This window comes from Sus scrofa, chromosome 3, assembly GCF_000003025.6.
Source record: "Sus scrofa isolate TJ Tabasco breed Duroc chromosome 3, Sscrofa11.1, whole genome shotgun sequence".
Lineage (NCBI taxonomy): Eukaryota > Metazoa > Chordata > Mammalia > Artiodactyla > Suidae > Sus > Sus scrofa.
This window is the reverse complement of record NC_010445.4, coordinates 24345865-24370364: the sequence shown is the minus strand read 5'-3', so window position 1 is coordinate 24370364 and position 24500 is coordinate 24345865. Positions and strand designations below refer to the sequence as shown.

General features: G+C 38.0%; 1 protein-coding gene and 1 long non-coding RNA gene across 7 annotated transcripts in view; one reads left to right on the top strand and one right to left on the bottom strand.

Moving 5' to 3' along the window:
* The window catches only part of LOC100524794 (ATP-binding cassette sub-family A member 3-like), a 226959-nt gene that overhangs the window by 101221 nt on the left and 101238 nt on the right, over positions 1 to 24500 (top strand). For 4 of the 5 annotated variants that reach the window (XM_021086498.1, XM_021086495.1, XM_021086496.1 and 1 more), the window contains 4 exons: positions 4189 to 4339; positions 7561 to 7659; positions 16397 to 16556; positions 17313 to 17607. In XM_021086498.1, the coding sequence (XP_020942157.1) occupies positions 4189 to 4339; positions 7561 to 7659; positions 16397 to 16556; positions 17313 to 17607 (705 nt within the window). The remainder of the gene's footprint in view (positions 1 to 4188; positions 4340 to 7560; positions 7660 to 16396; positions 16557 to 17312; positions 17608 to 24500) is intronic. The other variant, XM_021086497.1, reaches the window with a different exon arrangement.
* Positions 4347 to 24500, bottom strand: part of LOC102163149 — a 52501-nt gene continuing 32347 nt past the window's right edge. Inside the window, exon 4 of one of the 2 annotated variants that reach the window (XR_002342382.1) lies at positions 4347 to 9049. This is a non-coding gene — a long non-coding RNA (uncharacterized LOC102163149). The remainder of the gene's footprint in view (positions 9050 to 24500) is intronic. The other variant, XR_002342383.1, reaches the window with a different exon arrangement.

The following is a 24500-nucleotide window of genomic DNA, read 5'->3' as shown; positions in this document are numbered from 1 at the left end:
TCTGTCCCTGCCTCTGCTTTCCCTGTGCCATACCGGGGGCACCCCTCAGTCTGGTTAGCTCCACCCAAATAATCCTGATCGAGGGACGGCATGTTGGGGGTGGATATTTTCCAGATTGGAGAGTTGAACGTCTTTGACTCAGTTCAGCTGTGTTTCCTGGTGCCATTGGATGCAGCGACAGTGGCAAAGTCCCCTGAACACAGTTCCCAGTGGCAGAGCCTGGAGGCAACGCGTCCAGAGGAACCGCACACCTTCCTCTGGTGCAAACCTTCCCACCTTGAGTACAAGGACTCATGTTTTACAGCATTTATTTATGTACAGTAGGGCAGGGAAACGAGGTTATGTTTATACGAAGTTCTGCCTAGTTAGTGAAATAAGTTCCTAGTGCAGTGGCCCTGCAGTTATTTCATCTCACAGAAGCAGTCAGCGTGTCCCCCGCCACGTCTGGTTTAGGCACTTACCCTGAGCTTCATGGGGCTTCTTTGCGTGTGTGCGGTACAGAAATCTTCACACACACGTAGCCCTTTGTAGGTTGTCCTTTAAGGAGTTTCTGACTAGACAGTTTCTTTTGCTTGATAAGCTCTTCTTTCCGGACTCAGGAGCATCTTAGAGGGTCGAACTTGGGAACGAACCCAGGTCTCTGGCCCCATGCCGCCCTCTGCCTGGTGTCAGTCTGCACTCAGCTTTGTCATTTTGTCACTGCAGATTGCACCAGTGGGTATATATGCTAATTAATATGAGTCCTTTTTCCTTCTTTTTTTTTTTTTTTTTTTTGGTCTCTTTTTTTGCCATTTCTTGGGCCGCTCCAGCGGCATGTGGACGTTCCCAGGCTAGGAGTCGAATCGGAGCTATAGCCACCGGCCTACACCACAGCCACAGCAACGCAGGATCCGAGCCACGTCTGCAACCTACACCACAGCTCATGGCAACACCGGATCCTTCACCCACTGAGCGAGGCCAGGGATCAAACCCGCAACCTCATGGTTCCTAGTCAGATTTGTTAACCACTGAGCCAACGGGAACTACTCTTTTTCCTTATTTAAAGGAGTCCCTCTTGCTGAAAGTAGATGATTACTATTACTATAGCATATGAAAGTATTGTTTGTGCTGAAAATCCATTGCCATTTGGTATAATTGCCATTTGTTCTTTCCATGAAAGAGAGATGCCCTCGAGTGTGTTTGTACACAAGCCCTCATGAAGGCGGCTGGTGCAGGACCAGTAGCTTCTCGCTGCTTTGGGTGACGGGTGACACCAGGGGGAGGCCGAGGCGGACAGGGCTCTTCTCTCCCCCTTGCTCCATGGGGGAAGGGCTGTGGCCCCTCTCCGTCTCTCCAGTCCAGCCCGACTTGACCTCTGCCTTGATGTCCACATGCTGAAGCTTGCACAGCTGTGCTGTCAGATCTGTGGGGCGTAGAAAGCATACGTGTGGGCCCCAGAGTGCACACACTTAGCCCCTGTGTGTGAGTACCGTGTTGGCTGTGCTTCTTCAAAACATTTGCTTAGTTTTCAGCTGGAAAAAAAAAAAAAAAAACAACTTGCTATGTGATGCCACAAAATGAAAGCTGCTGACACCCCGGGAACAACAGCCAGCTGAGCAACTGTAAAGTACCCATGCCCTTGAGAGCTCACAGCCCTTCCAGAGGGTGGCCTGACACAGCAGGCAGAGGGGAGACTTTCCTTCTTTGCAAGATGGTGAAAACAGACTCTCCCAGGGAATTTTATCGTCTTTTTGAGTATCATCATAGTTCCTCTGGGAAGCCTTGTTTTCCCCTTTTAGAAAATGCTGGTTTTAATGAGACTGGTTAAAAATTTCATTTTTGCTTAAAGTAAGTGCTCTTCCCAGGTGAAAACTTTTTTGGTGTGTTTTAAAGGTAAGAACAGGAGGGGAAACTTTGCTTTTTTAATTTAATCATTACATTCAGTCTAGAATGACTTACTTGATTCCGAGACAGCCATACCACTAAAAAGTTTTACATTTCCAGAAATTAATTGTAAACATCAGTTCAGTCCTTAGTTTATGGCAGAGACAACTGTCTTAAGATAAACCCTCATTTTGGTGCAGTGTTTGATGTTCAAAACAAACTGTTAATAAACATAAACCGAAAAAAATAAAACAAAATGTGGCAATTGACCGAAGGATGTAGTGCAGGATGAAAGAGTTATATAAGTACAGTAATACAGTCCTTGACTTTGATAAAGCCTTTTTAGGAGATAAAACTGGTACATCAAACAGTGAACCATTGAGGACTAAAATTATAGTAATAAGAATCCAAAATCAGAGGGCGTGAATGTAAAGGAGATAATTAAGGATGAATTCCTTCTTCGTCTCTTCAGTATTTGAGTTCATGCAACTCACCTTATCTCCTCGATGCTGGTTACTGTGGCATCCACTTTACACAGCATATTTAGCATTCAAGACAACAGCCCCATTTTATAGAATACAAAACTGTGGCCCAGATATATCAAAAGTGTATCAAAGTCATATTTATAGATCCATTTAATTCAGAGTTTGGGATCACCTTATAGAATTAAGTTTTACAATTGACTTGTAAAGTTATCCAATATTAGGTTTATTCCACTTGAATTGGGCATACCTGATTCCGAGGCACATTACTGAAAGAGCTATGCTTTTGATAAATAAATCATTCATAATAATTTCTAATAGCCTCCACTAATGGTACTAATTATTGCTAAAATAATACCTAGTTGTAACCACATGTTTTAAAAGTATAAGACTTTGGGACATGCAAGCCCCTCATAGATGCTAAACTTTAAATATGCTTGAATTGAACTTCTTACATTTGGCTCAGAAGCCTAGAATTTGTGTTCCTTTCCTTAGTAGCATAGGAAATCCATGTTGGTATCAGCATTCAGCTTTCACTAACTACCTTGTCTGTCTACAGAAGAAAGCATTGTCTATTGATTAGAGACCTAAGAGGACAAGACAATTGAGAAGTTTATCGTGTCCTGGTTCCTGGGAAGTGAAAAATAATTTATTTTGGTAATAGTTTTAGTCCCCGTAGCTAGGAACTAATGGATAAGGTACTTCATTCTCTGGATGTCAGTTGCCTCATTTGAAAAATGGCATAGTAGTGTCTTCCCTACTATACGCCAGGTCAATAAACCAGATTATCAGATAAGAGATCTGTGCTTAAAACCTATTAGTCTTTTCAAAAATCTTAACATAAATGCAAATACAATGACCATTTTTAAAATGCACATGTTTAAAAGGAAGAATGTTTTCCTCCAATTCCAGAAAATAATTTTTCTATATAGGAAAAGCACGAATTAAGTATAATAGTTCTCTGATTTCTTTAAGATCATTAATCAAAAATCATAGTTGGAGTTCCCATCATGGTGCAGCAGAAATGAATCTGACTAGGAACCAGGAGGCTGTGGGTTCGATCCCTGACCTCACTCAGTGAGTTAGGGATCTGGCGTTGCCATGTGCTGTGGCGTAGGTCGCAGACACAGCTCGGATCTGGCGTTGCTGTGGCTGTGGTGTAACTGTAGCTCCGATTAGACCCATAGCCTGGGAACCTCCATATGCTGTGGTTAAGGCCCTAAAAAGACAAAAAAAATCATAGTCTTAGGCTTTCCATAAATCTCTGTCTAAAATTTAACAACATTCCTTCAGCATTTCATATCTCCCATCTCTGCTTTAATTTTGTGAACACAATATATATTCTAACTTATTCGTCTTCATTATTATGTGTCTTCTTTGACTAGAAAGTAGCTCTTCTGAACAAGGCAGGAATTTTTATTTGCCTGTTCACTGGTCTATCCCCAAGGCCTAAATTAATAATATATAGTGGACAACCAATAATAATACATGAATATTTATCAAAATAAGAATTTCAAAAATAAGTAGCCAGATAAGAGGGGCCTTTCTTCATATATCTACTGTATGTGGTTATATACACTAAATTATTATCATTCACTAAGAAAATCTTTCAAATTATGGAGTAAGCTGCTATTTATTCATTGCCTTGGCTCTTTGAGCAACATTTGGAAGTTTTAGCTGTGAGACTCCTCAGAGTCATAACAAAATGTTATGACCTGTGACATATCAGGTCTTCCTCCTTGTGGACCCAGGTACCTGAATCGGGGAGAGCAAAATTTGGTCTTACGCAGAGATGAAAAAGTACGAAACTGCTTCATTTGTTCTTCTAAATGCTTTCTCTCAGGTGCTGGATATCATATAGTCATAGAGAGGGAACCACGGTGTGATGCTGAAAAGATCTCTGCAGTGATTTACTCTCGTATACCAGATGCCATTTTGGAGAACTCTATTGGAACTGAATTATCATTTATCCTACCTAAAGAACATACACACAGGTATAGATGCAAAGAGTCCCTGATGACCAAAAATCATTTTCAATTTTCCAGGTCTAGTAAGCTTAGTGAGTCATATTTTGCTAATAAGCCAGGTCTCCAGTTACAGCTGTCACTTCCCAACTAGAGTTGACAAGTTCAGAGCTAAAGATTTCTTTACATGTACAGAAGATTGCCTCATAAGTTCAAGTTCATTCAAAGCTTATCTGATATTTATCTTTCCGGGGTTTTTTTTGGGGGGGGGGAGGGGAAGCACAGTGGGAAGCAGGTTTGCAATCTAGTCCTTATATCTTCCTGGTAATGAGGGATAACTAATGGTAAGATGTTGATGATGTATAAGTTTTATGGGTGGTGAGTAAGGTCTGGGGAAATATTAAGATGATCAGAGAACAAAGTAGCTTAAATGGCAGCTCTTGGAGTAAGGGTAACAAGGGCACAGAGAAACCCAGAAGTTTGATCGCAGTAGTTAGCCAAATTAATTATAGAGTGGAGACACAGGGATGATAATTCTACCTGGGATTCCCATCCCAGCTAAGAGAAACAGAAATTAAAAGTGTTCATCACTAGCCTTCACGTAGTGTGCCATTTTCATCTTCTTATCTGAAGTTATTACCACCCAGATACCCCATAGGTGCAGGTTGGCTGCCATACACAAGAAGAGATGAAGGACTTGAAGGACATGGCTCTACATATCCCTCTGATTAGAGCTCCTGGGCAGAATGAAGGAAATAACACACAGGGGTTAGGCAACAAAGTTTCCGATAAGTGAACAGGTAGGAAAATAAACATTTTTAATCTAGAAGAGGAATAAAAGGAAGAGCAAATACTCGATGGAGCTGTATTTATTCAGAGAATAAACCTGAACCTTTTTGAGACACAGAAGCATGGAACAGCATTAAGACAATTAGGGTGACCCACAGCCCTAGTCATGAGGACGAGTAAGGGACATAAAGGAAACAGCAACTGGACATTCGTCATATGAACATTCATTCAGAAGATGTTTTGTTGGGTATTTTTAGCTTAACATGTTAACTATACATCTGGAAGTGCAGAGCATCTCTGAAAGAAACATGGCAGAGGAGCTGCCTAAACTTAACAGGATATCTGCCCTGTAATATACATATAAATTACGTTATCATAAGAAACCACAAATAATGAATATGTCATTACTATGAAGACTAAAAGAAGAAACGTAAGAATTTATAAACAGGTAATATTTTCTTCATGTCTCTGTACTAAATATTTTGGACATGGAAGAGAGATAGAGGAAGAAACTCTGAGAAATGAGGAAGTCACACAGTTTAATATCCGCACATTAGATGTGGATTTCTGGACCATGGACAGTGGATCTAACACAGCAGAAAATGTAAATCATGAAGTAGGGGGAGAATATGTTTGCTCAGAATGAAGTTTTCTTGAACAAGCTAATTCTAAACTAACTATGGAAAGAGAGAAACCAATCAGAATAAAATGTCCATGGCCAATGTAATTCACGGAATAGGTCACTATAGTAGGAAAAGAATACAATGACAAGGAATTATGTGAGGAGTTCTCGTAGGAAGCAGGGTCAGATTGAACTGAGGGGTAAAATTAGATGGAAATGGGTGGAATTCAACCAAAATGTGAAGGAGATTTAGAGGATGGAGGAGAGTTTTTAGTCCACCATCTCGGAGCATAGTCATACATGTTTCTGATAGTCCCTCACTGGGAATGAGAGTGTTTGGCCAACAGGAACCTGCACAGGGAACTCTACCCAAGATTCTGTGATCATCTATATGGGAAGAGAATCTGGAAAGGAGTGGATGTGTGTACATTTATAACTGAATCACTTTATTGTACAGTAGAAATGATAACACTGTAAATCAACTATACTTCAATAAACTTTTAAAAATGAAAAAAAAAGTATTTCACTAACTCCATTTTCTGTCATTTAGTGATGTATAACTCCTATAATTTGAGAACTCTTTTCCATTTGATGTAGGAAGCATATAGGAATAAGTAAACTTTTAGCAACTAGCTTTAATCCTTGACACTGACAAAATAAATTGATAATTTTTATAAGGACAAAAGAATTATATCAAAGATCACGTTACAGTGGGAGAAACTTGGTAAGGTAAATATATCTTCATTATTTCCATTTCTTTCACAATAAGCATTAAAGAATAATGCTCTACTAAATATTTTTCCCAGGGCTAACCAGAAATTATTATTGAACAAAACAATATTGAAAATTCATCTAGCCAAAAAACCTAACACCCTGTATTAAATGGACAAACGACTTGGATATACATTCTCCAAAGACACTGTACAGATTGCCAATAAGTTCAACTCATTAGGGAAATGTAAATCAAAAACACAAAAAAATAACCAATATTCGTTAAGGATGTGGAGAAACTGGAAGCGTGTGCATTGCCATTGGGAATGTAAAATGGTGCATCTGCTATGGAAAATGGTATGATAGTTCCTCAAAAAGCGATCCATGTGATCCAGCAATTCCACTGCTAGGTATACGCCCAAAATAATTGAAAGCAGGAACTCACACACTTGTGTGCCAGTGTTCACAGCAACATATTCACAGAATCCAAAAGGTAGAAACAACCCAAGTGCCCAGTGACGAATGGATGAGTAAGAAACATGTTGTATGTCCTTACAGTAACTATTATTCAGCCTTAAAAGGGAATGAAACTCTGATACGTGCTACACTGTAGATGAACCTCAAAAAACTTATGCTAACTGAAATAAGCCAGACACAAAAAGACAAAGCGTACATGATCCCAACTTACATAAGGCACAGGGAATGGGCACATTAATAAGGACAAAGTACAATGAAGTCGAGGGAAAGGAGAGACAGAGAATTATTCTTTAATGGGTACGGAGTCATAGTTTGAGATTGTAAAATAGTCCCAGAAATGGCTGGTGATGAAAATTTGCAGAACATTATGAATGTGCTTAATGCTGCTTGAATTTAAACTTAAATGAATTTAACGCTTAAGATGATGAAACGGTAAATTTAAAGTTTCATATATTTTACTGCACTAAAAAATTTTTAAGAAAACAAAAGGGAAGAATAAAATTGGGAATAAAATTAAATATTAAGTGGGGAAAAAAAGCAAGTGCTTATACATTGTTTTTCTTAATTCCATTTAATAGAAAATACTAGAAAAAAAAGAAAATGTATCCAGACAAGTGCTGCTATTTTCCTTGCCTCTCCCTTCTCTTTCCAGGTTTGAAGCTCTGTTTAATGAACTGGAAGAGAAACAGAAAGAGCTGGGCATTGCCAGCTTTGGTGCTTCAATTACTACCATGGAAGAAGTCTTCCTTAAGTGAGTCATCCTTAAATGTCCTTAAAAAAACACAAAACTTCCACCCCTAAAATCAGTTTGAGAGCAAACCCCACCCAGTTTGCATTGGAATAAAGTAACTGAACTTAAGAATTTTGAAAAATATATCTTTTATGCTAACGTATTTCTGCATATTCAGCTGAGACTATGAAAAGATTTTGAGCTTGGGTCTTGTTACATGTGTCTTTTCATGACAAAAGATTTAATTAAGAGTCAAGGAAAAAAAATTAATATCTAAGTCATCATAGGAAAAGTTCTGGTTTTAACTTGGAGTCTATATTAGAAATGACTTTAAAATTTTGACCTAAGCATGTTTCTGTTGGGAAGGGAGAAATTTTCCTCTACACTTCTAAATGTTTCTGGCTGCTCTAAGAATTAAGTTGATGTGAACAATTAGCAGGAGAAAAATCAAACAAAAGTTTAATAAAATGCATACATGGGTGAGACCCAGGAGAACTGGGTAATTTGCCGAAAGGGCTGAAACCCTACTGTCTTCAGCTAAAGACAAAGAGAATGTTGGGGGTAATGGTTTTGGGACTTCACTGGGGAGGAAGGCAATTCATATGGTGAATTGCCTTCATATGGAGAAGCAAATGTTTGGTAAAAATATGTTTGCTAGGCCTTGCAGAGACTAAAGGACACAGAACGAACTCTGATCGCTAGTCCCTGCCTGAGTATCCCCCACCACACCTAACCTATATTCTCTGCAGATACCTCTCACTATAACTCCAGTCCTGGGAATAGGCCCTTTATCAAAATATTTTAAGCAGCTAAGGCAGAAGTAAAAAGACTTCCTGAGTCTCTGGGGCCTTGATTATGTTTTGCCAGAAATAATTCACACGCCAAAGAGACGTTTTGGGGTGGCAAATTTTGCTCCCCTACATTTCCACAATTTACTTCATTTATACATGGGTTTGTTTCTTGCACTATGAAGAAAATTCAAAATGGAAATGCCCAGAGTTTTCAAACTGTCAGTTAACAAAGTAAGGTGGTTACCTGTTGAGAGTTTTACAAAATATCCTCTCTCAGATCCAGGGATTTTTTTTTAATTAAAGTATAGTTGATTTACAATGTTTCTTCAATTTCTATTATAAAGCACAGTGACCCCATCACTCACAGTTCCCTGTGCTGTACAGTAGTGCCCCACTGCCCATCCATTCCAAATGTAACATTCTGCATCCAGAAACCCCAGGGATGTAATCGTTTCAGTGTCTCAAAGTTGACCGGGTGAATAAGTTCACAGAAGACTGCTACATATCAACTCAAGGCTACTTCAGTAATTTATAGTACTGAATAAACTGTAATAAGAATGATGTATCATAGTTATGGCCATTCAGTCAGATGTCCTCTTGTCTGTCCCTGGGCAAGTTACCTAGGAAACAAAATAATAATGAGAGGTTATTTTGTAAGCCCAGTTAGAACAAGCTTTGTAAAGGCAGAGACCATGTCACTTTTGTTCACAAACTATACTTGGAGCCTCAAACAATACCTGCTGAGTAAGTTGATACTCAGAAGTTTCTTGGATGAATAAATGAATTAACTAATGTTATTTAAAGCCGTTACCTCCACAGTAGATGCTCTGCCTGCTACTGGGAATTATAGGTTGAAACCTTAGGCCATAACACAAAGGTTGCCTCTCTGGGGATACTGTCAATGTTTATCACAGAGTCTCCTTTCACACCTTTTTTATTCTCTCTTTTTTTTTTTTTTTTTTTTTTTGCTATTTCTTTGGGCCGCTCCTGCGGCATATGGAGGTTCCCAGGCTAGGGGTCTAATTGGAGCTGTAGCCACCGGCCTACGCCAGAGCCACAGCAACACGGGATCCGAGCCGCATCTGCAACCTACACCACAGCTCACGGCAACGCCGGATCGTCAACCCACTGAGCAAGGGCAGGGACCGAACCCGCAACCTCATGGTTCCTAGTCGGATTCGTTAACCACTGCGCCACGACGGGAACTCCCTATTCTCATTTTTATTGTGGTAAAATATGCATAAGTTAAATTTAACGTCTCGAACATTTTTGAATATACAGTTCAGTGGTATTAAATATTTCTACATTGGTGTGCAGTCATCACCAGTATACATCCCCATAACTCTTTTTCATCTTGTAAAACTGAAAATCTATACCCATTAAACAATAACTCCCCATTCTCCCCTACTCTTACCCTGGCAACCACTATTATACTTTCTGTTTGACTTCGGTAAGTACTTCACATAAATGGAATCATACCATATTTGTCTTCTTGTCGCTGGTTTATTTCGCTCACCTAACATCCTCAAGGTTCAACATGTTGTAGCATATTACAGAAGTTCCTTTCTTTTTAAAATCAAATATTACATTTTACTATATAGCACATTTTGCTCAACCATTTATTGGTCACTGGACACATTTTTAGGCATTATGAATAATGCTGCTATGAATGTCATATACAAATATCTCTTTGAGATCCTGCTTCCAGTTCTTTTTGGAATATACCCAGAGGTGGAATTTCTGGATCATATAGTAATTCTAATTTTTAATATTTAAGAATACCATAGGGTTTCTATAGTGGCTCTACCAGTTTACATTCTCACCAATAGTGCACAGGAGTTCATCTCTTCCCATTCTCACCCACACTTCTTATTTTCTGTTTATTTGATGGTGGCCATGTAATGGGTGTAAAGTGGTATTTTATGATGGTTTTGATTTGCATCTCACCAATGATGAGTGATATTGAGCATCTTTTCATAGTGATAGTAAGCATCTTTTCATGCTTATTGGTTATTCATACATCTTCTTTAGAGAAATGTCTATTCAAATCTTGTTGCCTCTTTTTGAATAAGACTGGTTTTTGTTGCTGAGTTTTAGAATTTATCTATATATTCTTGACATTAATTCCTTATCAGACTTATGATTGGCAAATATTTTCTCTTTTTTGTGGATTATTTTTTTACCGTGTTGATATCATCCTTTGATATATGAAAGTTTTTAGTTTTTGTGAAGTACTGTTTGCCTATTCTGTCTTTTGTTATATTGGAATGATACCCAAGAAATCACTGCCAAATCCAATGTTGTGAAGATTTTGTCCTATGTTTTCTTCTAAGGGTTTTATAGTTTTAGCTCTTACATTTAGATTTTTTTTTTTTTTTTTTTTTTTTTTTTTTTTTTTTTTGTTGTTGTTGTTGTTGTTGCTATTTCTGGCGTCCCGCATATGAGGTTCCAGCTAGGGTGAATCGGAGCTGTAGCCACCGCCTACCCAGGCCACAGCAACGCGGATCCGAGCCGCGCCTGCACCTACACCACACTCACGCAACGCCGATCGTTACCCTGAGCAGGCAGGACCGACCCGCACCTCATGTTAGTCAGATCGTTACCATGCGACAGGAATCTTTGTTGCATTTTCTAATCAATTTTTGTATATGGTGTTAGTTAAGAATCCAATTTCATTATTTCACATATGCATATCCAGTTTTCTGACAGCATTTGTTGAAAAGACTGTCCTTTCTACTTGTCAAAATCATTTCTGAGCTCTCTATTCTATTCCCTTGGTCTCTTTGCCTGTCTTTATGCTAATACCACATGATTTTGATTACCATAGCTTGGTAGGATGTTTTGAAATCAGGACATATGACTCTCTCAGTTTTGTTCTTCTATCAAAAGCCTTTCTTAATTCCTTTAGTATTTTTATTACCACCTTTTTGAACTCAGACTGTAGTAGACAGGAGAGGGCTCTTTCATTGTTTCAGGGGAATTCTTTCATTCCTTTAATTGGTAGTTGTTCCTCTGATTCTTCTTTTTAATTTCAGCTCTGCCTCTGCATGCGGACAACCCACCAGCACTTATGCACTGCCAGAGCTCAGAGAGGTGGAGCCACACCTGCTGTTAGCATGGTGAGAATGAGGCTGCTATGGAGGGGTCCCACCCTTCCTTCCCATGTGTTAACAGTGGGACCTCTATGGTGCACTTGGGTTCCATCCTTTGCACACCCCTGGTTGCAAGCCAAACATACTCAAGCCCCATTGGACTGCCGCTACACAGCCAACCCCAGTCCTCGCCCCAGGTCTGACTGCTGAAACCCAAATTTCAGCATCCAGCCCCCACATGCACCAGCAGATGCATGTCAGGTTGGGGAAGGCAACGAGGTGGGCAGAACCATCTGTGCTGGTCTCTTTCTCTTCTGCCTGCTACATGCTAACTGCTGCTCTCTCCTCTGAGCCTCTGAAGCTCGCCTTTCTTCCCAGCTGATCTCCAGGCCAGTGAAAGGGGTACCCAAGATGAGCAAACCTTTCCTCTTTCACAGCTCCCTCTCAGGTACGAGTCCAATCGCAATTCCTTTTTTTTTTCTTTCATCCTATATGGTTATGTGGTCATTTTTCTTGCAGCTTGGTTGTATGAGATTTTCTGCCAGCATTCAGTAGGTATTCTGTGAGAACTGTTGCACATGTAGATGTGTTTTTGATGTATGTGTAGGAGGAGGTGAGTTCTATATCCTTCTATTGTGCTCTCTTGACCTCCCTCCTCTAGTGTCCTTTTTTTTTTTCACCTTGAAGGACTCACTTGAGTGTTTCTTATTAGGGAATTCTAGTGGTTGTGAGCTCCCTCAGCTTTCATTTATCTTGATCTGCATTAAATTTCTCTTTTCTTTTGAATGACAGTCTTACTAGTATAGTATTCAGGGTTGACATCCTTTTTCTTTTAGCCATTTGAATATATCAGGGCACTGTCTTCTGGCCCTCAAAGTTTCTGATGAATAAATTCATAATTTTATTGAGGATCCCTAATATGTGATGAATCACTTCTCTCTTGCTTCCAAGACTTTGATAAAGAAATTGAAGACACAAACTAATGGAACGATATCCTGTATTCATGGATTAGAAAAATCAGCATTATTAAAATGTTCATTTTGCCCAAAGCCATCTGTAAATTCAGTGCAATCCCTATCAAATTCAAATGGCATTTTCCACAGAAATGGAAAGCCAACTATAAACTCTGTATAGAGCCACAAAAGACCTTGAATAGCCAGATTAATGCTGAGAAAAAACAAAACCAGAAGCTTCACACTTCCTGATTTCAAACTATATTACAAAGGTACAGTAATAAAAACAGTGAGGCACTGGCATTAAAACAGATACATAGACCAATGGAACAAAGTAGAGAGCCCAGAAATAAAGCCACACTTTTATATTAAGCTGATATTTAATAATGGTGGCAAGAACACACAGCCAAAAAAAGGATAGCCTCCTTAATAAATGGTGTTGGGAAAGTGGATATCCTCATGCAAAAGAATTAAATTGCACCCTTATCTTAAACCATACAGAAACAAATGAAAATGTTTTAAACATAAGGCCTGAACTGTAAGGCTTATAGAAGAAAATAGTGGAGAAAAACTTTGACATTATAAAACATGACAATTTAATATATGTATACATTGTGAAATGATTATGATAGTCCAGTTAACTATCATGTCCATTACCTCCAATACGCACCCTGTTTTTGTATGTGGTAGAACACATAAGACCTACGCTCTTAAAAACTTTCAAATATATAATACAGTATTGTTAATTATAGTCACCTGCTGTACATTAGATATCCAAAATTTATTAATCCTGTAACTAAGTTTGTGCCCATTCCCCAGTATCTCCCTACTTCCCCCACCTGCAGCACCTGGAAACCACTGTTCTACTCTGGTTTTATGAGTTGAATATTTTTAGATTCCATATATGAGTGAGACCTACAGATTTTATCTTTCTGAATCTGTCTTATTTCACTTAGTATAATATTCCAAGATCTATTGTAGGCCAGCCTTAGGGCACAGATGGGTATGACTCCCTGGTGGATCACCAGGAAAGCAGTACTGCTCCTGGCCAGCAGCTGGATCCCCAAAGTCCCCCAAAAACGCTTTTGTCCCTGGACAGCTGCTCAATTATTGTTGCTCACCAGGGAATCAGTAGGGAACCTCCTATTCCACTATTTTGCTGTTGTCATGCTGGCGCACTGTACCAGTCTCACAAAAACAGCACAGAACTAGAATAGGAAAAAAAAAAAACCACAGATAGCAACAAAACTGAGTCAAGAGTCCTACACATCTGAGAGTGAATGAATGTGTTCAAAGCACAGCAGCAAGAGCTTCACAGAAATAGCAGCTGTGTGGGAGCACTAGAAGGGAGACAAAAAGAGGAAATCCCTTCCCAGGGTGGAAGACTTCTGGTCGATCTGGGAGCAGGAAGTGACTGGGAATGGGCTCTCGGAAGCAGTTTGTGGTGCGACCAGTGGAGATACGGGAAGATCAGAGGCTCCTGGGGGAACCTCAGTCTTCAGACTGTTGACAATACTCACTAAAATGCAGACCTCATTATGAGGGAAAACTGCAGGGACTACAACACAAGGCAAGACCTCCAGACCTATAATACGGGGAGGGCATCTGAGAAAGCAGATTTCCAAATGCATTGAAGAACTGCATCCACTGACAGGCCATTAGTTTGACTAATTCACCTTGAAATCCACTCGTATAAATGTTTCAAGTTTTTGTAACAGAGGATGTACACATAATGGAACATGATCCATCCTTTGTGACAGCAGGGATGAATCTGGAGGACATTACGCTCGGTGAAATAAGCCAGACACAGAAGGACAAATACGGCATCATCTCTGTTACATGTGGAATCTTAAAAAGTTGAACTCACAATAATGGAAAGAAACATGTTGATTACCAGGGACCATAGGTGAGGAAAATGAGAAATACTGGTCAGGGGGTACAAACTTTCAGTTGTAAGATGCATAAATTCTCCGGGTCTCCACAAGTATGACACAGTGACTATAGTTAATAATGTATTATGAATTTGAAATGTGCTAAAAGAGTAGATCTCGGGAATTCCCATCATGGCTCAATGGTAACGAACCCGGCTACTATCCATGGGGCATGCGGGTTTGATCCCTGGCCTTGCTCCGTGTCATATAGGATCCAGCGTTGCCTTGAGCTGTGATGTAGGTCGCAGATGCAGCTCGGATCCCGCATTGCTGTGGCTGTGGTGTAGGCCGGCAGCTACAGCTCTGACTTGACCCCTAGCCTGGGAACTTCCATATGCTGTGGGTGTGGCCCTAAAAAGCAAAACATCAAAATAAAACAATAAAAGAGTAGACCTCAAGTGTTCTCCATCACCAAAAACAAAAATGGTAACTATATGAGGTGATGGATATATTAATTCGCTTGATTGTGGTAACTGTTTCACAATGTATACACATAGAAAAACATCATATTCGCTACCTTAAATATTTATAATTTTTGTCAATCATACTTAAATAAACCTGGAAAATAAAAAGAAAATAAATAAAAGACAAATGGCAAGATGTTAGGTATAAATGCAAATATATCAGTGATTAGACTGCTTATAAATGTACTAAGAACAATTCATGTGCCCCTTTTAAAAGAATATGTATATATTTGTGTTTGTGTATACGTATGTATGGAAAAATATCTCATCAGGGTCATCTCTAGATATTAGGAATATTTCTCCTTTTACTTAGTTATATTTTCTAATGGAAATTTTTCACCAATAAATAAAATGTAAAGAATAAAAACCTAAGAAAGATGAAAGAGAAAAATATCCAATGATTATATTTTAAAAGCACAATAGTCCTCAAACCTGCTATAGGGATTTTATTTTTTTTTTTTATTTTTTTTATTTTTTGTCTTTTTTGTCTTTTTACGGCCACACCCGTGGCATATGGAGGTTCCCAGGCTAGGGGTCTAATTGGAGTTACTGCTGCGGGCCTATACCACAGCCAAAGCAATGCAGGATCTGAGCCGCATCTTCGACCTACACCACAGCTCACAGCAACGCCAGATCCTTAACCCTCTAAGCAAGGTCAGGGATCGAACACACAACGTCATGGTTACTAGTGGGTTTGTTAACACTGAGCCACAACGGGAACTCCTACAGGGATTTTTTAAATCAAATTTTAATAGTAATCCATATAAGGTTTTTAAAAGAGTATAGAAGTTGCTGATTTGTGATCTATACCCATTATGTGTGAATGTCATAGTTCAGAATTTATTAATGTTGTGTTCTATAAAAATGCTAACAGGAAGGTATTAAAAAAGACTTTGATAGTTCTGTGGCTTGGGGGAAAAAATACACCTTTCAAATCATGTATTTTCTATCAAAAATTTTTTGTAATTCATTATTCCTATCTCTTAAGATACTGTGATATATTTTTCCTCCATTATTCTGTGTAGCATTTTTCTTCTTAAATTATAATTACTTGTGTATATCTCTTTATTCTTCTTAAGTATCCACACCAAAAGACCCAGCTTCAGACATAGGCACGAATGAGAAATGCGAGGACTTAAAAAAAACTACTATCCAATGTCTCTATTTTTCATAACACAAAGACTGTTTTAATACCCACAGGACAGTTACTAGCTTTAGCTTTGATTTAAGGTAAGTGCTTTAACTTGAGTGAGCTCAGCTTCATAAAACATATAATATGTTATAATTCTTTTTCTCATATTACCCCAGAATGGTAGAGACTTTGTCATGGATTATCCTCCGACTGGTTTATTGAAAGCCACTACTATCATGCTGCTGCTGTATAGTTAGCACACTTCACAGTCCGTGAGAAAGGTCAAGGAGTCTCCCAAATTTGGAAGATTGTTGGACATTTCTTAATAAAATACATTGAGGCTATAGTCAAGATAAATTGTTTTGTGCTTTTTGTGTGTGCCTGTATGTATGTAGGGTCAATAAGCTGGCAGATTCTCAAACGGATGTCCGGCCGAGCCAGTCCCACCAAAAAAGAAGACAAGACATGGAGCAGAATGTGAGTGTGTCCAGAAGTCATGAGAGACCCGTTTTTCCATCACTGAATGAAACTGCTAACATTAAATTCAATACTGGGGTGAGCATATTCACTAAAAATGTAAACCTAGTATGTTTGGCTCAAGTATAAATTGTACACTTTATTTACTATCTGAACTTAAAAGCTGCTTAGAGTTTGGCTATAGGACAGCCAGATAGCGAGAGAATCGTCCAGACTGCAACCCCATTAATTTCATGATGCAGGAGATATGGGTTCTAGATAAAGATCACACTATACTACTCTCACCCTTGTCCTCTCTCAGAATCACTCTGAAAAGTTCTGATTTGTTTTCTAATAAATTTCCTCTTTGTTCAGTTTTAAGACACGACCCGAGAGTTATGATTGTTAGAGATATTGGTTGATCAGATCAGGGGCATTTTCTCACTATGAACCATAGTTAATGTACTAAAACTTTGCAAAAGATAATTGTTATACACAAGTTTTACAGGGATATTTCCCTTAAAATGGTGAAATGAAAAGATTTTTAATATTAAGTTTTAAAATACATGTAATTTTTTCTGATCATAAATACTACAAGTTTATTAACGAATAAAATCATTTTGATAATATTTTCAAATGTAGTAAGGTAAGAAACCAGATGTTAATCTTTTGCCTTAATACCTTACACAAGTAAAACTTTTCATACCATCTTGTTTTTCTGGGTTAAATTCAAGGATCTATTTGTATAATATGTGTATATCTTCTGCCATAAAAATTTGAAGCATTGGATTTTAACATGTATGTCCTCCTTGGATCACCAGCAATTCTAATTCTATACTCCTCTCCTCTTTTTAGTTTCCACTTTACCGCCAGCAGTTTCACTCCATGTTTATAAAGAGAGCACTGTTCAACTGGCGAAATTGGAGGTTGACATTGCTGCAGATATCAGTAATTTTGTTTGTCACTACTTATCTCTTAACAACTCTAAGCTTAGATTTTGATTTACCTGCCAGAGAATTGGACTTGAGTCAGTATGGTCGAACAATTGTGCCCTACTCAATTTCTGGGAATTCTGATTTGGCTCTGAATCTCATAAAAAACCTTAAAATTTTTCTAAAACTTAAGAATCAAGAACTTCGAAGAGTACAAGGTAAGACCCATAGTAAAAAAGAGGCTGCTGCTCTATGAAGACCTATATGTACCACTTGCAAAGAAGGAACTTAACTATGCTACTTAGCTACCCATTTCTTTCCTTTCTACTAATTACCAGTATCTTAGAGGCAGCTAAATCAGAGGCTAAAAATGTACACTTCAAGACAACTGGCCACAAAAGTTAATAAGTAATAGAAGCATTTTATCAGTAGATGGTCTTTAGCTAACTGTATCATCTTTCAGAGGATGAGTAAAACAGTCAAAATACTGTTTTGTTGTGAAATATGGCACAGAATTTCTATCCTGACCAGAATACAAAATGATTCTGTAAGCCCTCACAGGGTGGAAAATTATTTCTAAGAGCTGAAGATTGTCCTTCAGTCTACAGTATAGACCATCCTAAAAACAGGTGGCTGAAGACAATAGATTGACTTCTCAGAACTACTTTTTTGAAGATAGTGTAAATAACTACAGTTATTTTTTAGTGTTTACCTTTGGTAAAAACCATACTAAACACTTTCTCTGCGTTATCTTTCTTAATACTTTACGTAGTTTATTTTTTATCCACTGCTATGTAACAAATAATGCCAAAACCTGGAGCTCCCACCGTGCAACGGAACTAGGAGGTTGCAGGTTCGATCTCTGGCATCACTGAGTGGGTTAAGGATCCAGCATTGCCATGAGCTGTGATGTAGGTCACAGATGTGGCTCGGATCCTGTGTTGCTGTGGTCATGGCATAGGCTGGCAGCTGTATCTCCGATTTGACCCCTAGCTTGGGAACTTCCACATGCCATGAGTAATACCCTAAGAAGCAAAAAATAATAATAATGGAGAATTTTGAATTCTTGTTACGTTGGGATGAACTAATTTTCCACAAAAGCAGCAAAAATATTTCAAAAACAATTATTAAAAAATCAATTAGAATATTAGAAATTAAGCAAAAGCAGAGAACAAACTTTAAAAAATGTCTATTTAAAAAAGAACTATTGGAGAAGTTCCCGTCATGGCTCAGTGGTTAACAAATCCTACTAGGAACCATGAGGTTGCGAGTTCGATCTCTGGCCTTGCTCAGTGGGTTAAAGATCCAGTGTTGCCATGAGCTGTGGTGTAGGTTGCAGACACAGCTCAGATCCCGTGTTGCTGTGGCTCTGGTGTAGGCCGGCAGCTCCAGCTCCAGTTAGACCTCTAGCCTGGGAACCTCCATATGCCATGGGAGCAGCCCTAGAAATGGCAAAAAGACAAAAAAAAAAAAAAAAAAAAAAAAAAAAAAAAACTATTGGAGTTCCCGTCATGGCGCAGTGGTTAACGAATCCAGCTAGGAACCATGAGGTTGCAGGTATGAGCCCTGGCCTTGCTCAGTGGGTTAAGGATCCAGCGTTGCCGTGAGCTATGGTGTAGGTCACAGACACAGCTTGGATCCTGCATTGCTGTGGCTCTGGCATAGGCCAGTGGCTACAGCTCTGATTAGACCCCTAGCCTGGGAACCTCCATATGCTGCGGGAGCGGCTCACGAAAAGGCAAAAAGACACACAAACACACACACAAAAAAAACTATTGCACCTCTATAAAAAATAAGGTCTGTGGCATTTTAACTTAGGACTATTCCTGTCACTCTCCCTTCCCTCAGTGTTTTGATATCCATGAAACCAGGAGCCTCACAGTTAATGGAAAGAACCAGTCTCTTCAGAGCCCTGTTGAAAACCCCATCCTGAGGGCATTGTCAGTACTTTGAAATAGCAACTCCCTGAAAAACTCCATTCTCAAGGCATTGTTGCTATTGGATATAAATCAGGGCTCAACTCTGAAAAAAGGCCTTTCCCCAGAGAAGTATTAAAAAGAATAGCAATCTGGTGGTAACATCACCACAGTTGGCTGAGGCCATGATTTAAGTTAAGCCCAACAAGAGTTTGGCCAAAAAGTAATTTTAAAGGAATACCTGGAGAGCTAGATAACCACAGTGAACTTTGAAAAGCTCTGACATGCCTACAGATCTAGAAAATTCAAAGTGGTAGTGTACATGGCCAGAGATGACCTAGGGAATGAGAAGGTTCCAGTAACTCGCTTCTAGCTGATATTGAGGCCCTATATAGGCAAGAAATGAAAGTTGCAGCTGACTTGTAAACTGCCTGAAATTTGAAGGTGTGTCTTCATGCACAGATCCCCTTGACAAAGAGTGGAAGACTTAATTGGCTTTAGACATTTAAATGAATCTTTTAGCTGATGACTAAATTATACCGATTCAGGACTGATCCCTATAAGCTAGGCTTTTTTTTTAAGCCCCAATTTTTTTAAGTCCATCAAAGAAGTTAGTGGCTGCACACTGTAGAGAATACAGAACCTACGCAATTAGTCTACAGAAATCATTAACCAAATGAGCAGCAACAATTTTTTAAAAAGAACAGTAACAATAAACAAGGGTTAAGGAGGGGGATTCAGATACCAGATTTGTTACACTATCTTATATGTCCAATTTTCAACAACAGAAAGAAAAGGGAAAGAGGTGAGCTGAATTGTGTCCCTCCAGAATTGATATGCTGAAGTCCTAGCCCCTAGTGTCTCCGAATGTGACTGTGTTTGGACATTGGATCATTAAAGAAGTAATTCATTTAAAATGAGATCATTAGAGAGGACCTTCATCCAATATGATCAGTGTCCTTAAAAGAGAGTGAAATTAGGACACAAATATGCATACACAAAGGAAAGACATAGGGACAAGGAAGCCATCTATCAGCCCAGGAGAGAGGTCTCAGAGGACACCTACTCTGCCAACACTTTTATCTTGGACTTCTAGCCTCCAGTACTGTAAGAAAATAAATTCCTAAGCCACCCAGCTTGCAGTACTTTGTTTTGACAGTCCCAGAAAACTAATACAGAAAGAAACAGAAGAGTGTGACCCATACACAGTGGGGGAAGAAGGCCAATAGAAAATGTACTTGAGGGAGGCCGGATGTTGAACTTAAACTATAAATCAGCTATTACAAGTATTTTCAAAGTACTAAGGGAAATACATTTAAAGAACAAAAAAGGAAAGTATGGCAACTTCATCTTTCCAAGAAGAGAATTTTAATAAATAAATACAAATTTAAAATTTAAATGGAAATTTTTTAGTTGAAAAGCATAGCTGAGATGAAAATTTCACCAGAGGGGCTCAATGACAGATTAGAATTAGCAGAAAAATGAATTAGCCAAGTTGATGGTAGGTCAATAGAGATTATCCAGTCTGTGGAACAGAAAGAGAGAAGGAGGAGAGAGAAAACAGCTTCTGAGACATGAGGGGATAACATCAAGCAAACCAAAATATGCATGATGAGACTTACCAGAGAGCAAAGAGAGTAATAAAGAAACAGAAAAATATTTGAAGAAATAATGGCCAAAAACATCCCCAATAAGATGGGAAACGTTAATCTTTGCCTCAAAGAAGCTCAAAGAATTCTAGGTGTGGTAAACTCAAAAATATCCACACCTAGATACAACCTAGATACAACTGAACTGGTGAAAGTCAAAAAGAGAAATCTTGAAAGCAGAAGAGGAAAATGACTTATATCACATACAGGGATTATCAATAATAGTAACTTTTTAAAAGGTCATCAAAAAGAATAAAGAAATTGGGATATAATCACATAATGACATATCATATAGTAATAAAAAGCAATTGAATAAAATTGATCCAGAACAACATGGATGAATCTTAGAAATACAGTGTTGAATTGGGGAAAAAAATAACAGAGACTACTTAAAATTATGATACCGTTTTCATAGGGCTCAAACCAAACATCCTAAACCACATATAATTAAGGAATGAATACACATGTCATAAAAGGAAAAGAAAAAACAGCTGCTGACTCTTTATCAGAAGGAGACAGAAAACAGTGGGATGGCTTAAAGTGCTAAAGAAAAAAATGGCCAACCCCAAAATATTATATCCAATAAATTTCTCCTTCAAAAATGAAGAAATAAAAAACATTTCCAGATAAGCAAAAACAGAAATTCATCACCAGTAGAACTTCCCTATAAAGAAGTATTAAAAGTTTTTCTTCAGGGCAACTCCAAGATACATTATAGTAAACATGGCAAAAGTTAAAGATAAGGAGAGGATTCTAAGGGCATCAAGAGAAAAACAAGAGTTAATGATAAGGGAACCCCCATAAGGCTGTCAGCTGATTTCTCTGCAGCAATACTACAGGCCAGAAGAGAGTGGCAACATATATTCAGACTTCTAAAAGTGGAAATTTTGCAGCCTAGGATAGTCTACCCAGCAAGCATTTCATTTAAAATAAAAGGAGAAATAAAGAATTTCTCCAACAAACAGGAATTAAAAGAGTATAGCAATACTAAACCCATTCTAACAGAAATACTGAAAGGGCTTCTCTAAATAAAAAAGAAGTAAGAAGATATAGGATGGAGGGCATCAGAAATGGAAAGTAATCACTTAAATAAGCCAGTATACAGATTTAAAAGAGGGGGAAAAAACATTCTCAAAGTGACAGTAAACACAATGAACAGCAAAGGATGAACATGAAGATGTTTAAAAATGCCATCAAAACCATAAAATGTGGGGAAGGGAAGTAAGAAAATCTTGACTTTTTTTTTTTTTAGAATATTTTTGAGCATATATGACTACTGGGGTAAAGCAAGCAGATATAGAAAGGGGTTAACATACTTGAAAAACAAAGCAACCAAAATCTCAACCAAACAATACACTCATAGAAACTAAAAAGGACACAAGCATAAAATAAATCATCCAACCAAAAAAAAAATAAAAACAAAGGAGAAACATAGAATCAACTAGAAAACAGTGTTCAAAATGGCACTAAATACACATTTATCAATAATTACCTTAAGTGTCAATAAACTAAATGCTCCAATCAAAAGATAAGAGATAGGCAGACTGGATGAAAACAACAAGATCCTACAACATGCTGCATACAAGAGACTCACCTTAGGGCAAAGGACACGTATAAATGCAAAGTGAGGAGATGGAAGAAGATATTTCGTGTGAATGGAAAAGACAGAAAAACAGGAGTTGCAATGCACGTATCAGACAAAATAGACTTTAAAACAGAGGCCATGAAGACAAAAGGTGCTATTTAATGATAAAAAGATCCACTCAAGAAAAGGAGATTATATTCATCAATGTATATGCCCCTAATATAGGATGGCCCAAATGCATACAACCAATGCTAACAGATATAAAAGGAGAAACTGGTGGTAATACAATAGTAGTAGACTTTTAACACCCCACTCACATCAATAGACAGAAAAATCTATATTCTCTAGATATAAAGTCAATAAGGCAACAGAGATCCTAAGAGACAGAATAGAAAAGTTAGATTTAATTGATATTTTCAGGACAGTATATCCACAAAAATAAGAATATACATTTTTTTTCAAGTGCACATGGAACATTCTCAAGATTGATCACATACTGGGACACAAAACTAACCTCAACAAGTTTAAGGGTACAGAAGTTATTTCAGATATTTCCTCTGATCACAGTGGCATGAAACTAGAAATCAAACACAGAAAAAGAAATGAGAAAAAAACTGACTACATGGAGACTAAACATGTAACTAAAAAATCAATGAGTCAGCAAGGAAATCAAGAGAGAAATTTTAAAATACCTCGACACAAATATAATGAATACACAGCTATTCAAAATCCATGGGATGCCACAAAAGCACTTCTTAGAAATTCATAGCAGTACAGGCCTTCCTCAAAAAAAAGAAAAATTTCAATACAACAACTTAACCTACCACCTAAAAGAATTAGAAAGAGATTAACAAACAAAACCTAAAGTCAGCAGAAGGAAGGAAATCATAAAACTCAGGAAATCAATAAAATACATTCAAAAAACAGTAGAAAAAAATCAATAAAACCAAGAGCTGCTTCTTTGAAAAGGTAAACAAAATTGACAAACCTCTGGCCAGACTCACCAAGAAGAGGAGAGAATAACTCAAATGAACAAAATAAGAAAGGAAAAAGGAGAAATCATTATGGATACTGCAGAAACACAAAAAAGCATAAGAGAATACTTATGAACAATAAAATGCCAACAAATTTGACAATCTAGAAGAAATGGAAAACTTTCTAGAGACTTACAGCTTGCCAAAACTGAATCAAGAAGAAACAGATCAATGGAAAAAACTGATCTCTAGACATGAAATTGAATATGAAATAAAAATACTTCTTACAAAAAAAATTCCAGGACCAGATGGCTTCACAGGGGAATTCTGCCAAACATACAAAGATGAACTTAGACCCATCCTCCTTAAACTTTTCAAAACAGTTGAAGAAGAAGGTACACTCCCAAAGACATTCTATGAAGCCACCATCATCCTAACTATGAAAACAAACTTACAGGCCATTATCTTTGATGAATATAGATGCAAAGGTTCTCCACAAAATTTTGGCCAACCAAATCCAACAACACATAAAAACTATCATATACCAGGACCAAGTGGGAATCATGCGAAGTTCAATATATGCAAATCAATCAGTATCATACACCACATTAAAAATGAAAAGTCAAAAATGACATGACCATCTCAATAGATACAGAAGAAATATTTGATAAAATCCAACATCCATTCATGACTAAAAAAAAAAAATTACCAAGTGGGTATAGAGGGAACCTACTTTAAAATAATAAAATCCATATATGAAAAACCCACAGCCAATATAATACTCAGTGGAGAAAATGTGAAAGCACTAAAATCTGAAACAAGACGAGGGTGCCCACTCTCACCACTGTTATTCAACAGACTATTGGAAGTCCTAGCCACAGCAGTCAGACAAACAAAAGAAAGAAAAGTCATCCAAATAGGAAGAGAAGAGGTAAAACTGTCACTGTATGCAGATGACATGATACTATATATAGAAAATCCTAAGAA